The sequence below is a fragment of the Equus asinus genome, chromosome 1, assembly GCF_041296235.1.
Source record: "Equus asinus isolate D_3611 breed Donkey chromosome 1, EquAss-T2T_v2, whole genome shotgun sequence".
NCBI classification, from domain to species: domain Eukaryota; kingdom Metazoa; phylum Chordata; class Mammalia; order Perissodactyla; family Equidae; genus Equus; species Equus asinus.
The window spans coordinates 133,944,103-133,960,150 of NC_091790.1; the positions used below are offsets into that span (position 1 = coordinate 133,944,103).

At 39.0% G+C, this 16,048-nt stretch overlaps 1 protein-coding gene and 1 long non-coding RNA gene across 8 annotated transcripts in view; one reads left to right on the top strand and one right to left on the bottom strand.

Annotated features, from left to right (window-relative positions):
* Positions 1-5,115, bottom strand: part of LOC123284716 (uncharacterized) — a 29,918-nt gene extending 24,803 nt beyond the window's left edge. The window contains exon 1 of the long non-coding RNA XR_006526002.2: positions 4,977-5,115. This is a non-coding gene — a long non-coding RNA (uncharacterized lncRNA). The remainder of the gene's footprint in view (positions 1-4,976) is intronic.
* Positions 5,094-16,048, top strand: part of CFAP69 (cilia and flagella associated protein 69) — a 58,509-nt gene continuing 47,554 nt past the window's right edge. For 3 of the 7 annotated variants that reach the window (XM_044767563.2, XM_014842913.3, XM_014842914.3), the window contains exons 1-4: positions 5,094-5,477; positions 10,770-10,829; positions 12,913-12,978; positions 15,294-15,403. In XM_044767563.2, coding sequence (XP_044623498.2) covers positions 5,358-5,477; positions 10,770-10,829; positions 12,913-12,978; positions 15,294-15,403 — 356 coding nt within the window. In that variant the 5' untranslated portion in view covers positions 5,094-5,357. The remainder of the gene's footprint in view (positions 5,478-10,769; positions 10,830-12,912; positions 12,979-15,293; positions 15,404-16,048) is intronic. The other 4 variants (XM_070508077.1, XM_070508086.1, XM_070508094.1 and 1 more) reach the window with 3 other exon arrangements.

Consider the following 16,048-nt stretch of genomic DNA (forward strand, 5'->3'; position numbering starts at 1 on the left):
AGACAAACAATAACTTTTTAGTGTAATTCTGTTACTAATATTGCGTGGGACTTTTTTTTCTTTTTGCTAAATCTGGCAACCCTACTTGAGTGATGAACTTTGACAAAGAGATGCAGCACAAGAGGGAGCTGGTGAATAAATTCTTCTCCTTTCCTTTCCCCTAGATGGGCTGTCCCGAAATGCAATAATTCATAAGGACTTCATGAAAATATCCTAAAAGACCAAGCAATTAAACTGTACTTGTTCCAAAGCTATGGCCAGCTCGGTAACACCTATATTTGTGCTCCCTCCTCCACTTGGTGCCTCACTGCCATCTTTTCCTCACTTCTGCTTCCCAGAGATAGTGCTCCCCAGGAAAGCAGCAGCAGGTGAGTGTTTGTTGTTTGTTTAGGGCAGGCTCTATAGGGCTAGCTAGCACAGTAATTTTGGTAGTGGATTCTTCAAATGGAAAATGAAACATGAAATAAATGATGATTTTGACAAAGTCAAGCACAGGGCCCCGCAGGCTCAAAATCCAGATTGGTTGAGAGCCCTGAGTATGAATACATCTCCCAAGGACAGATTAACATGGATCAAATATAGTGATAGATTGTTAAATCAGAATAGTAATTTCTATCAATGTCCTCTGGGCAAGAATACCAGTATTGTCTTAACTAAGCATATTCTATTCTTGAATCTGTTCTTTATAAGAATTCAAATTATAACCCAAAGGATGTTGGGATCTGTTATGGCTGAACTGTATCCTCCTAAAATTCATATGTTAAAGTCCTAACCCTCAGCAATTCAGAATGACTGTATTTGCAGATAGGGCCTTTAAAGAGGTAATGAAGGTAAAATGAGGTCATATGGGTGGGCCCTAACCCAATATGACTGGGTGTCCTAATACAAAGAGGAGATTAAGACACAGAGGGAAGACGATGTGATGACCAAGGGAGAAGATGGCCATCTACAAGCCAAGGGGAGAGGCCCCAGAATGAACCCAATCTTGGACACCTTGATCTTGGACTTCTAGCCTCCAGCCTATGAGGAAATAAAATTTCTGTTGCATAAGCTACGCAATTGATGGTATTCTGGTAGTCCTGGCAAACTAATACATGGGCCATGGAATCGGAATAAGTCTAGTTACAGAACTTGAATAACTAATGTCATTAGAATAAACTTGTCTGATTAGTCCTCCACGATAAAGATCTATTCTTGGGGGTACTTCACTTTAACCTCCCACCACATGTAAACACAATAGTTTTTCGTTCTAAAGGCTTGAGAACATTTTCATTTCACGGAAATATTCCTATGTCATGGAACTGAAGCTTCGATCAGGTAAACGTCGCCCTTTATAAATTCATTTCTTACCATTTAGTTTCTGCACTAAATATGAATAGCTCCTCCAGCTTCCTATTTAAAAATCACTTGCAATTTGGATTATTGCTTTTTATTAGAATAGCTGACTTCAGGGGTGGCTGTTTTTTACTTTTGTTATCTGTTCCATGTATTTATTACTCCCTAATTTGCATTAATGGTTCTGTAGGAAAGAGGTAATTACTTTTGTTTCTTTTTTGGGCTTTGTTTCTGTAACAATCAACCTGAAAGAATTTTTAAAACACTAAAGTAGCTTAAATTTCAGCTTTATGTCTATTTCTTCTGTTACATAATTCCCCTACTAAAGCTAACCTACTAAAACGATACTCTAATTACGTTTCATATGTGCTATAAAAATTCTGTTTAAAATAAATTACTCTGACTCAGAAAGGAATAACATTTGCTTGAACATTTAGAACATCTGGCATTAGTTTAGAGACTACCAAATTCGTATATAATCTAAAATACTTACTAGAAACGTTCCTAATTTATGCTAATGAATAATTATAATTTTACTAAACACTGTTAATAAGGCAGTGTGCAAACAGTCAGGAAAAAATCAGAAGAGTATTATTTTTTAATATTACATTTATTTATGTTAAAAATATATTTCGCTTTCTTTGTTACTTTTAAAAGTAAAAATTGTGCATAGGTCAACATGTTAGTTGTTAACAAAACTCTGGTTAATCTTTAGGGCTACTTTTAAGAAATTGCAATTTGTAACTTAGAGATGTTAAATTCTGCAGAACTGTTACCAGATTGAAGCCTGTCTATTCTCTATGTATAATTCATTTCTCTTGTTTCTCTATTAATTGATCTTTTTGCTGAAATAATTTACAATTTCACTAGTTGGTCATTTCACTTTACATCCTTCTGTGTTCTTGGTGTCATAAAAATACCTCCTGCGCTCCTAACTTACAGTCTTCAAAACTCTGTACTAAGGAAGGACGAATGAATAACGATTAAACATAAATCCACTACCTAATTTAAACAGTTAACGCTTTTAAAAAGCTTAAGCTTGTTGCACCTAACAAGAAGAAAAACAAATACACCCAATATTATCATCAGTAAGAAAACAAAGGACATGAAAAATTCACAAATGGAATACTTAGTGAAAGCCAGTTTTATGGAGATTGTTAAAACTACTCCAAAACAATACTAATGAAACCAAACACACTAGAGCAGTGCTTTTCAAATTTTAATGCATACTAGTCACCCAGGAATCTTAAAATGGAGATACTGAGGTCCCAAGGTATGGTCACCAGACCAGAAGAATCATCACCGGAGAATTTGTTGTACATGCAAACTCTTGGACCCCACTCAGATTTACTGAATCCAACTCTGGAGATGGGGCTCAGGAGTCTGCTTTAATTAGCTGTCCAGATGATTCTGATGCTCGCTAAGTTCTGAGAAACACTGCTCTAGATACTGTGCCAAGAGCTTGGAGTGCAAACCTGGGGAAGTGACTCTCCTTGCTTTCAAAAATCTCAGTCTAGTAGGAAGAGGTTGGGCTTCTGAGCCAGTAGATACCATTAAGTATGTGATGAGTACAAAAACAGAATGACAGGCAAAGTGGCAGCTAACACAGCAAAGGATGTAAAAAAGCTTTCCTAGAAAAGGTCACATGAGCTGAGTTTCATAGGGAGTTAGACATCTGACAGCAGTTGTATGTACAACATATGCAAAGGTAACACAGGAGGAAGCTTGGCACCTTTGTAAAACTACAAGTAATTCACTCAAGATGACTTGAGTATGGGATATTGGAGGACTTCCATTCTGGCTTTTGCTCACCTGTCAAAGAATAAAACAAATACCATTGGAGATGATAAAATAATTTACAAATTTGGATCTATTAACTTCCCAGGTAAGGGAACCCACTCCATGAAGAATTTCACTGATTTCACTGAGGATGGAAAGTAAAGGGTTTTTAAGTACTAGAAAAGGGGAGTTCATGGGAGTTACTCTAATTAAGCATTGGAAACTGGTACTCTGGATGTAGGACAGAATTAAGTCTGTACACAATTGGTTAAAATAAAATAAAAATCCCGTTGTTCATTCGTCAGGAAAATGTTTTCTATTAAGTCCAGTGAGGAGAGTCTGACTTTCCAGGGTCACTGAGGTTTATGGACCCTTATCAGCTTCCGCCTGCTGTGCTGAAACACAATACTGTAGTCAGTCGATATCTCCTAGGCAAGCTCTTAAGTGGAAAATTTTCCTTTGCCATTCCTCGCTGTAGTTTTTCCTCATCCTGACATGCCAGGATGAGCCACAAAGGATAAGCAAATCATCCCAGTGTCAGTTCTTCATCACCATCTTGGTTTCGGGTTCCATTCTCACAGGATTCCATTGTGTTTATCCAAGTGGTTGCCATCCCTTTTTGATGTGTTATACTTGGAATGTGCAACAGCAATTAAGGTCATGTTAATAACATTCTTGACATACCCTTTGCGCTCTCCTGGGGTGATAGCAACCTTAGAGGTACTGAATCTACTTCTAGGTGAAAAGCCTGAGAGTTGCTCTAAAAATACAAATGAGTGGCTGTCAGGATAAAAGAAAAACAAAATGAATGCTAAAGTGCAGGCAAGGGAGTTTCAAGAAGGGGAGAGTGGTCAACAGTGTAAAATATCATAGACGAGTACAGCAAGATGAGGACAGGAAAGTGTCTATGGACTTTGACTACAAGTGTAGGTGGCCTCAGTCAGAGCAGTTTCAGAGGATGGGTGATGAAGAAAATGGATGAATGAGTAGAAGAGAGGAAACAGGGCCTGGAAGTGCTCAGCACTCTTTCAGAGAAGCTTGGTTTCTTTGGCTACGATTTACATCAACTGCTGCCAGGCCCAATCTAGTTTTTCCATTTCTTTTAATTTGTAGGGCCAGGAATGTCAGACAGTGCTTGAACTAAGGTTAAGAAACCTTAGAAATCACTGATCAACCTACTTATTCTACAAAAGAGAAGAGAAACCTTGAAAAGTGAATTGTCATTATTTTCATGGAGTTTGTTATGTGCAATTTTTAAGTCCCTAAATTTTATAGAAGATATAAAAACACATTAAATCTTGAAGAATTTCTGGAGGTTAAAAAAAAGATTAAAATGTTCAAAGGATTTTTAATAAGTTTTCAAAGCCATAGTGTTTGTAATGATTGTCTTACTAATGATTTTCATGAGAAGCTTCCCATTAAAATCTTGACCTCAGGATACAATGGTTAGATAACACAGTAATAATAAAGATGAAGATATTCTTGACCATTTACTGGGTGCTTATTATGTGCCAAGCACCACTTTACAAAATTATCATCTCATTCAATCCTTTTACAGCAATTCTATTTTACAGATGAGAAAAGCGGGGCTTCCAGGGGTTAACTTGCTTTAGATTCAATGATTTGACTCAAAAACTTTCTAACATTGTGTACAATGACTTGTTTGTTTATTTAACTGTCTGGTAGGACCACTAAAGTAGAGAAGCGGTAAAAGGCTGTATCCATCCATCGTCCACCACTCATGCATCCCGCAGCCACCCCCTCATCCCTCCACTCACTCATGCCTGTTTTAAGAAGGCCCAGCGCAAGCCACCAAGCCTGAAAAACACATTCCGCCAAGGTAGCACTCCACTGCTACGTACCGAGGTCGTCTTCTCCAGCTTTCCTCTGGCGAGCAAGCAAACCCACCCACTTTGAGCGTAGTGGAGCAAATTAGGTTTTCGGGTAGTTTGGATTCCCGGGTTTCCGTAGGAGCCCGCGCTTCTGCAGCCTCTGGCCCCGCCCCTAGCAACGCACTGGCTCTGTTAACAACTGGCCGGCAGGCAGACGCCGAGGTCCGCGGGTGGGCTGTGGCTGCACGATGCGGGTAGCGTCGTGGTGGCCGAGGCCACGGCCGGACCTTTCGCGACTCTAGCGGCTCTCAGGCGGCCTTCTCTTCTCGTTGGCGGGGCCCCTTTGGTCCCTCGGCTGCGGGCACAGTGTAGGACAGGAGGGCCTCCCACCCCTCACTCCACGCCGCAGCCATGTCAACAAGAGAGGCCGCCGCCACGACCGAGGCCCAGGAACCGGGCAGCAGGATCAAATCCAGCAGCCCTCGCCAAATCCCGGTGGTCGGAGTGGTGACCGAGGACGAGGAGGCGCAAGTACGGGCTGCCGCCGGTGCTTTGGGGAGGGAGGAGGAGGGAGGGAGGAGAGTGAGATGTGGGCGGGGATGGGGCCTGGGGGCAGCGAGGACGGAAATGGGGGCCAGAGTAGAAACGAGGGGAGCCCGCGGGACAGCCGTTCCAAGCGCAGAGCTGATCCCCCGAGAACTGCGCCGCCTGCGATGAGGGTTGGCTGTCGTCATCCAGGCTGTCTGGGGAGTCATGCCTCGTGGTCCTCCCGGACCGTCCCACTAAACTGCGTAGACGACGCTTGCGGCTCCTCTTCGAAAAGTCTGACCACGACCGGCCCGGGGAGGGCGGGGGGGTCAGGGGCAGGAATGATTCTTAGCGAAAACCTGTATTTGATGAGTACTTTGTTTGCATTGGGCTTTTATATGTAGATCCCTGTTATCAAGTGATGTTTTTGATATAGGCGCAACTTCTCCCGTGTTTAAATATGCTGCTACTAAAATCTGCACCCAGAGGGGACAAAAACTTTGTTAGAATTAGAAACTAAGCATCGTTTTTATATGAAATTAGAAGCTAGTTTATGTGGTGGTTGGGCAAGAATTGGGAGAGAATAAAATTGATTTGTTTTATTCTTGTATTTGTTTTTGAGTTTACTTCTGTTATGAGTAGAAAATTAATTCTTTCAAGTTGATCTGTTGAGAAGTTTCACTTGGGAACCCTCACTTGGATCTCCCTTCGTGGCGGGGGTGTTTAGAAAATTCAAGTTGGTTGTTTCATACTAGGGTTCCATTGCCCCTATCCAAGGAGCCAGGATCGTGCCCTAAAACGTGAATTCTGTGCTCGGCCTCCTCACTCTAATGGTGTGCGGCCAATGGGAATTCCTGTTGAGGCTTCGCAAGTCTCTGGCTGCGTCAGGAACCCTGTCGCCTGCGTCCTCATCTCGGAGCCTTGGAGAGTTCCTTGGGAGGGGCCAGTTGACTGGGGACCTCTTCTACGTGGGAATAGGGTTGAGCTCTCTGAGGACGGTCAGACATTTACACGTTAACCAGCAGAGCAACAGCACTTTTGCATGAGGAGGAGCAGGTATTAGGGTAATTTACCTAATCGGTTTTGTGGAAGTGTTCCAACCCAGGCGGGAAGAACTCTGAGGAACAGCAGCCCCGCGCTCCCAGGGCTGCAAGGGGGCTCAACGCTACCGCTGTTCTCCCAGGCACGGGGCAAAACTGAGAAGTAGGTGGATTTGGTATCTGATGGCTCTCATTCTTCCTTTACTTGGTGTAAAAAAAAAAGTGGGGAGAGGAGACACGGTTAAATACGAGTCAGGCAAGCATGGGTTAAAAAGAAAAAAGGGAAAATACTTTTAACAGGTTATTACCAAAATAGGCCACAACATACCAAGTAAAGCAAGACACGAATTCCAGTGTATGTATGCATGTATTTTCTCTCTTCCCTTTTCCCTTTCTTTCTTTTTTTCTTTCATTATTACCTCTCTTTCCAGGGCCAGGAATTCTCTTCCAGTTTGTATTAATTAAAGTTCCTATCTTGTTAATAACTACTTAAGGAGTATTTACATTTTTTAAAGTACTGAAGAAAAGGGCAGTTTCTACCAAAAGAAATGAAATAGAATGGAAACTTTTTAGAGCTGAGAGAAATCTTAGTGATCAATGAGCCGTCTTGTTTTTTGTTTGTAGTTACTTTTACCAGTGAGGACCCTAGCGCCATAAAAAGTTGACTTACAGTTGCTCAGTTTCTTTACTCATAAAGTGGGGTTTAGTGCTCTTTGCTATAATTAAAATGATAACCTTTTAGACCTCTACCTTAGGCCAGTAGAGGAAAGACCTTTGGAACTCTAAATGTTTCCAGTCCTTTCAAACCTTTCCACATTGCAACCTCCTCCTTTGCCTACACTTGACAGACAGTATATCCTAGCGGCTAACAGAGAGTGTGAAGTCTATCTCAATTCATTAAGGCAGCTCCATCATACGCTTGAAATCACAAAGTACATTGTTTGTCTTTATCTATTTCCTATTTATTTTAATGTTGTTCCCCTCATTCTAGAGAATGCCCAAGCCCTTTAGAGCAGTGCTTCTCAACTTTAATGTGCTTTTAGAGTACCTGGGGATCGTATTCAAATGCAGAATCTGATTCTCTCGGCCTGGGGTGGAGCCCGGGATTCTGCTTTTCTAACAGGTTTCCAGGTGATGCCATTGCTACCGCTTGGAGGACCCCATTTCACCCTCTCAGTAGCAATGCTTAGTGTATTACAGCTGCAGTATGGTATGACAGTGCTGCAGTTTCACAACAACTAGCTCCTGGAAAGCTGGAGGAGATAGTTTCATGTGGATTCAGATCATAAAACAAAATAAACAAGAACAACAATAAAATTCCCACCTTCCGTCCCCCAAGCCAGATGATGTGGTAAAAAAACAAGGAGCACCAAATGGGGCTTTAAAGGAACTATTTGCTCTCCTTTCCTGTCACCACAATGCCTCAGTTAGTCCTGGATTACTGTCACACCCATCTAATCAGCCCCTTGGTTCACACTTCTCTTCCGAATCTATTTTCCTTAGACATCACTTTATCATCGTCCTTCCTCCCCCTGAGACTCACCCCTCTTTCCCTGTAGTTTCTTATTGCTTACCTCACCTAACATAATTACATTGGCCAAATAACTGAACATGTCTAGGCCTGTTCCTGTTTCTAGAAAACTAGCCTGTAACAGATGAATGTTCCCCAAACCTAGGTGACTATCACAGTCATCTGAAGAGCTTTTTAAAAACTGTTCATAATTGGGCCCTATCCCTATGATTGAGATCTTCTCAATTGCAACCCCTAGTGTGGATCCTAGGACTCTTAAAAAGCTCCCTCAAGTGATTTTTACCCTCAAAACCATTGAACTAGATGATGTCCAAGGTCTCTGTCATCCCTAAAGTGTCTCAGCTCCACTTCTTGTCCTGTTTTCAAGGTTTTCTAATGCACAATCCGTACTTTATGTGTATCGTACACTCTGCTTAGTGTCGCCTCCATGAAGGCAGAAACCTTACCTGTTGTTTTTTCTGTAGTGTCCCCCAGTATTCCCCAGTAGCACCCAGCACAATACCTGGTACACAGGAGGTAACGTTATAAATTTATTGAATGAATGCCTTCCCCTGTTTTCTGAATTTAAATCTTACCCTACCTTCAGATCCTACCTCTCCAACATAAGTACTCCTCTAGTAGGAAGCACTTCCCCTTTATTTTCACTCTCACAGATCTTTTTCTCATAAATGGGTATAGTCCTAGGCTGAGTCACACAATTTCTCACCTAATTATCACTCATGTTGGTCACTGTTAGATTTGTCTAACTCTTATCTCTCCCACTAGAATATGGATTCCTTAAGTGTAGGAAATATATGCCTTTCTCCTCCTCTACTCTGAGCTCAGAGTGTTACTGAACCTCAGGTGGGTTTGCTCACCCATCAAGCAGCAAGCCAATCTCTGATGCTGGGTAGAGTGGGAGAAAGTAGGAATTTTATTGCAAAGCACTGAGCAAGGAGAACGGGCAGCTAAGGAGTAATCCTGAACTCCCTGAAAAGCTACAAGCAAGAGTTTTTGTTTGGAGTTTTAGGGGAGCGGAGAGCATGTGGCCTTGGAGGCTGAAGTTTTAAGACTCCTCTCTGCAGATGTGACTGTCTTTCATGTTTCTTCATGGGTTGCATGTACAAATTCAGGAGGGTTCTATGTGTTGCACGTGGTGGGTTTTTAGTCTGTGATGTCTAAAGTTTACAATCCGTCATTTTAGCTTGTCAATACTCTTGCAGCGATGCTCAGTCAGGCAGGGGACTGTCAGCAAGCTGCTCTCTCTTATCAGAGGTCCTCCTGCTGTCCTGCAAAACAAGCTCAGAAACTTTGATCATTTTGTTTCCCACGTTAATCTTGTGGGTACAAGGCACAGTTCACCCTAATTCAGGAAAATTTTAACTCCTTTGTCTTCAGTTTTAAGAGTAGAAATTTAAGTCCTTATATGTAGCTTACAAAAGCCTTCTGTGTTTTAGCCACACTGGAGATTTTGTGTATTTTATTCAATACCATGTCTTCAGCTCCTAGAACAATGCCTGAAACACTGTAGGGACCCAGTAAATATTTGTAGCAAAATATGTAATTGTGATTAGTTGACTTGCATAGGTATCATGGCCGAGCTTCCTTGCCCAAATTTGCTCTCCCTCTGAGAGCCTATGAGAACCTCCACAATCTTCTAGTTGATATCACATCCAGCCATTGTCTGTAATACTGCCGTGGACTGTGTCCTTAAAATTGCCTACCTCAGCTTTGGAGTAATTACTAGAAATAACCTCTGTGGTCAATTGAGGAGTCAGGCAGGGAACTAAGATGCAAAGAACCAGTGTTCCTGCATCAGACAGACCAGCTAGCCAATTTACTAGCTATGTGACCTTAATAAATTAGGTCTCAGGGCCTCAGTGTCATCAACAGGGGTAATAATAATACCTTTATATGGAAGATTTGAGGATTAATTGAGATATAAAGTGCCAGACACATAAAAAGACCACAATAAATGTTAGTTCCTTTCCCTATAACTAAGTATCAAATAAGCAGGATTTCCCCCTTTGAAATGTCCCTTGGTAAGGTGGGAAAATAAGTTCATCCTATAACTTGAAGTAAGTGGAGGTCTAATTTTCTTCAAAGCAGTTTGTTAAACTGTTGGTCTTAAAAGATTTTGTTAAATGTTTTTACAATTTCTCCATAAACATCCTATGATGATAATAACAGCACTTATTTTGATATTTACATGTGTATGTTCTCTTTTGCTTCTGTACTCTGCTTTGTGATCTCATTTACCCAAACTCTTCTAATTTTTACTTTAAGCCTATGATTTAGAAATCTCTGCCCCAAATTTAACTGGTCTCCAGCCTCAACACGAGCCTCCTCCTCCAGCATTCTCTGTCTCAGCAAATGGTGCCACAACTTAGATAATTCCTCAGGCTGAGGAATCATCCTCACCTTGTTCTTCTCTTTCCCAGCAAATCAAATCACTCAATAGTTCCTGCTGGTTCTACCTCCTTGATGTTTTCCATTCCATTCACTGTTGTCTATCCCAGTTGCTGCTACTTTGGTCAAAGTCTGAAGTTACTGTTGTTGTTGTTTTTTTACTCCAAAATTTATTTACTCCTATAAATTCTCATCTGCTTTTCATTCTCCCTTCATTATCTTTTTGTCATAAGATATTTTTAAGTTGTCAAGAGACAATATCATATAAAAATAGTGTATTTGGTGGGATTCCTTGGTTATCATGATATAGAATGCTAAGAGTTGTCTGTTTTGTAGCGTACTTTCAAGCCTATGGACCTAAATCGTGTCATCAAACTCCTTGAGGAAACTGATAAAGTGAGTAAGCTTTGAGAGAAAATTTCTCTGCTATATCACTTATAAATTGTTATTTCCCTGAAAGATAACACATATTACCCTAAATTAAGTCTCATTTCTCTCCTTTCATTGAAACTGTTTCAAATAATATACGTCTTACATCTAACGACTGTTTAAATTTAGTATGAATATATTTAACTCATAGGGAAGTTTGAGGAGAATAGATTTGGTTTTGTGGCATGGACAAATCCATGGTGGATATAAACAGAAGGAATCATAATAGAGGAAAAAGAGTCATCTAGTCTCAGTTAATTGCCTGTTACCAAGTAGGATATGGGGAGTGAGGGTAGAAAAAGTGCATCATGATGTACTACTTAAGATTTTCTGGGCCAGCCCCAGTGGCCCAGTGGTTAAATTCAGTGTGGTTAAATTCAGCAGCCTGGGTTTGGTTCCCGGGTGCAGACCTACACCACTCGTCAGTGGCCGGGCTCTGGTGGCAGCCCACATACAAAATAGAGGAAGACTGGCAACAGATGTTAGCTCAGGGTGAATCTTTCTCAGCAAAAAAAAAAATTTCCGATATGAAATCAAGATATATACATATACACACACTCATACATACTCATAAGTAATTTATTTTGAGAGAAATCTTATATAGAAAGTAATGGAAATAAAATTATTTGAGACACAAACCTCAAAATTGAGAGTTTAGGCATTGGGAGAAAGGATAATAAATGCATATATACACCTGCTCATACACCACACTCTCCTGATGTTATCTAAGAATTGCCTGAACGCCTAAAAGCCAACACACACTATTGAAGTACACAAAATGAAGGAGAGTGCTTATTTTTAATATCTAGAAAATGAGTTGACCAGGTAAAGCCAATCAAAACAAAATAATGTCCTGTGATTAGTACACACAAAAATTTAGTCATTGTTTTAAGATTTTTTTAGTCTCTAAATTTTTACATAGAGAAAGAAGAAAAAACAATAAGAATAATGTCTCTATAAGAATATTTTATCTTTTGCTGCCTGTGTTTGTTTTGAAAGTTATTTCTTAATTGTGACTGTATCTGCATTTTTTTGAAAAAGAGAATCCAACTACATAGAGCTCCTACTAGCTGGTGAGTAAGGGTAGCCCAAAAAAAGAAGTATAGAAAATGCTACAGCTTGTCATGAACAATTTAAGAAGATTAAAAGACGGAAGTGATTTGGTCATGAAAACACATCACTGTGTAGAGTTTTGTTTGAATTGGCTGAAGATATTTGGTTTGCACCAAAATACTGTGCATATTGTAGAGGTTAAAAATACAATTTCTGGAGTCAGATTGCCAAATTTGATTCTTAATACTGCCGCTTATTACCTGTTTGATTTTGGACAAATTATTTAGTGTTGCAGCTTGAGTTTCCTCTTCTGGAAAAGAGGGATAATAACAGTACCTTCCTAACAGAGTTGTTTTGGAGATTAATGAAATGATGTGTCTATATAGCGCCTAAATGGTACACGGCATAGAAAAATCCTCAACATATTTCAAGTACTGTTAATATTATTTCTGGAAACAGTTACTGCTTTTATATTAACCTGGTCTTTATTCTCAATTTCCTAATCACATTTATTTATTTATTTATTTATTTATTTATTTATTTATTTATTTATTTTTGGTGAGGATTGGCCCTGAGCTAACATCTATTGCCAATCTGCCTCTTTTTTTTTTTTCTCCCCACAGTCCCAGTACATAGTTGTATATCCTAGTTGTAGGTCATTTTAGTTCTCCTGTGTGGGATGCCACCACAGCATGGCCTGATGAGTGGTGTATAGGTCCGTGCCCAGGATCTGAACTGACAAACCCCTGGCTGCCAAAGCAGAGCGTGCAAACTTAACCACTCAGACACAGGGCCAGCCCCTCTAATCTAATTTAAATGGTAGTTTATTTTTATCATCTTTGTTTCAGGAAACATTTGTAATGCTTACATTATAATATGATAATTGAAGAATTACTTGATAATCTTAATGTGTCTGCTTTCTTTTTATATCAAAGAAAATTGTTAAAATCTCAACATTTAATAGCACAAAATAACTAAAATAAATAATTTGTTTTAGGATGATTTAGAAGAAAAGCAAATTAAATCTGTCAAGAAACTCATGGAGTGTTATCAGAATGGATTTGTATCCTTTACATATATTGTATCTTTGTTTCATTTACACTAAAATGGGAGAATTTCTATTAGAAAATATATTAGTTTCCTACTTCATCTGTAACAAATTACCACAAACTTAGTGCCTTAAAACAACATACATTTTTTGTCTTATAATCCTGGAGGTCAGGAGTCTAAAATCAGCCTCACTGGGCTAAAGTCAAGATGTTAGCAGGGGTGGTTCCTTCTGAAGGCTCTAGGGGAGAATGCGTTTCCTTGCGTTTCTCAGCTTCTAGAGGCAGCCTGCATTCCTTGGCTCATGGCCACTTCCTTGAAGTAGCATCATTCTCTCCTCTGCTTCTGTCGGCACATGTCCTTCTCTGATCCTCTCCTTCCTCTCTCTTTCCCTTATAAGGACCTGTGATTACATTGGGTCTGTCTGGATAATCTAGGATAACTGTCTGATCTCAAGATTTTTAACTTAATCCCATCTGAAAAGCCCCTTTGCTCTATAAGGTAAAATATTCACAAGTTCTAGGGATTAACATGTGGACATCTTTGGGCAGGCCATCCTTCTGTCTACCATGGAAAATAGCTAACATTTTGTGTTTTTTATAAAATTATATTTTTTGTTCACCAGAGAATATAAAATTGAAGAAATAGTATAGTGCAGTTAGCTCTGTGCAGGTAATGTCAGTTTCTATAGACTCAGAGAGACAGTGGGGCAATAATTAGGAGGGCCAAGTCAGTCTTGTTTCTACCAATTTACTTGAGCATTTGCACTGCTGCTAAGCTTTTTAACTTCTCCACCCTTATAAAATAGGAATAACCACACCTCATGAGGTTGTTAGGAAGACTAGATAAGATAATGTACATGCACGTGCATTATAATCTGCAAAACGTTGTATAAATATAAGATATTATCCCCACTGAATATACCACCCTAATCAGAATACATGGAAACCAGTGTGTCTCAAAACTGTCTACACGTTAAGAACCACTTTGTTGTTAGGTCGTTGTTACTGTTTTTTTAACCTTTGCATATATATGCTGTTGTGAAATGAAATAAAACTGTCATAGGAAACTCACTTTCTGTTGGTCATCTTGCCACACACAGACTAGTAACATACAATTCCAGATCTGGCAATTGTCCATAGACCACACTTTCGGTAGTGTTGATCTAAACAATTTCCGACAGTTGTCCGGCGTGGTCTGAAGATGATGTCAGTCTCTAATATTAGCTTGTTCCAGTGTTTAAAAACATCTTAGGCCTCCCATTCAGGGAAATGTGTCTTATAACTCTAACTCTTTTCTTACCTTATTTTAGCCTTGTTTGACATGGATTTGTTGGGTCAGTCAGTTACCTGAGGGCTTGTGGATATCAAGCACTATTTACTGGTAGCCAAGAAAATATAGTAGCAAGTGATTCTTTTCCTCTCTTAACCTGATACATCAACACCTCCATTATTTTTTCTTCTTTAGGTTAGAGAGTTGGTGGCAAATGGCTCTATCTCTGAATGCCTCTAGTAGGCTGTATAGAGGTTGTAAAACGTAAAGCAAAGATAAATTAAAGAAGTATCTTGGTCACTTCTCTAGGAAGTTAACAGAGGTTTGTACTTCTAATATTCCTAGCTTGCCCATCTTTTCCTAAGAAGCACCTAGAAAGAGACTAGAAGTGATCAGATTCAACCAAGAAGTGCGAGTCACAACTACCGTGTTCCCTTAGCTGTAAAACAAAATCTATGAAACTTGTTTAGGTACCAGTTGGGTTTTTAAAATGGGTAAAATAAAAGGTACTTTTACCTAAAGATCTAGAGAGGGCACATTTTGCTTTCATACTAGTTTTAAATGAAAATCTCAACCAATTTAAATCTTAAAAACAAGAAAATGCATCTGACTAATGTTAGTAAAGTAATTCAGAAAAGTAAGGTAGGTTTGGGTTGGCTACTACGGAGCAATGTACTTTTTGTATGTGGGTGGGTGGGGAAGAAGGTTATAATTGAGCCATTAAGTTAATTTTTTTCAATGTGTTATTACTCATTGCCAGTAGTAAGTTATTGATCAATTGAATCTGTGGTGTAGTAGTTGGTAATCAAATTCTAAAGGTGTGGGGAGAGGAGAAAAAAATATTTTGAGTAAGAGATTACTGAGACAAAAATTAAATAATATTCCCCCCCAAAATATGGTTCTGTTTTCTTCTTTGGACTTCAAAATTAGTATAGTTAAAACAGTGTCAACCACATTTACGAAATAGAATGCTATAGACTTTCTTGACAGAAGTGCTATAAAGAATATGTTAATAAAAATATTAATCTTAGTTTTATTTCTTAACTAAAAATATTACAGCCCCTAAGGGATTTAGCACAGATATTTAAAATTCTGAATCTGTGTGCAGGAAAAATTGAAAACCAACCTCGTTTTATAGAATCTGCATATAATATCTTAAAATTATGTGGGTAAGTTGTTTTTTTAACTTTATTTTACATTAGGACGCAGTATTTTGTTATGTTTTATTTTGCGTTACAAAGATACCATGCAGTATGGTGTAGCAAAGTGATACAGAACTCAGAAAACTTTACTTGCTCACTTGATTCCAGCAGTTGGTGTTTCAAAGGTAGTCAATTTTATTGTAGTCTGAGATTGCTAGCCACAAGAGATTAAACTGTAAATATATTAAAATGTCTTCTCATGATAAGTTGCTCTCAAGTGAATAAGTGTGAGAAGAAACCAAGACATCATAATATTTTTAGAGAATCCTTGAGAAAACTTGTGGACAATACTTAATAGTTTCAGTCTAATTTTTTTTTCTCTCTCTTTAGAAAATTTCTCTCAAAGATATATTGGGTTCTATGTCATATTTTATTTGATTTTCCAAATTTGAATGAAGACTAAATGTCACCAGTTATTTTTGGTATATATTTTTAAAAATGTAAATTAGAGGTCAGAATTATAAAATTAATATGTGCCATCCTCTGTACTATTTTTTTCTCCTATATTTTGGGGGAACTAGGAATCTCTTCTGCTTCCTTGCTGCCACATAGTGACTAACCAAGATATATATTAAAATATCTCTTTTTAGTTTTCAATATAATATAGTTAAT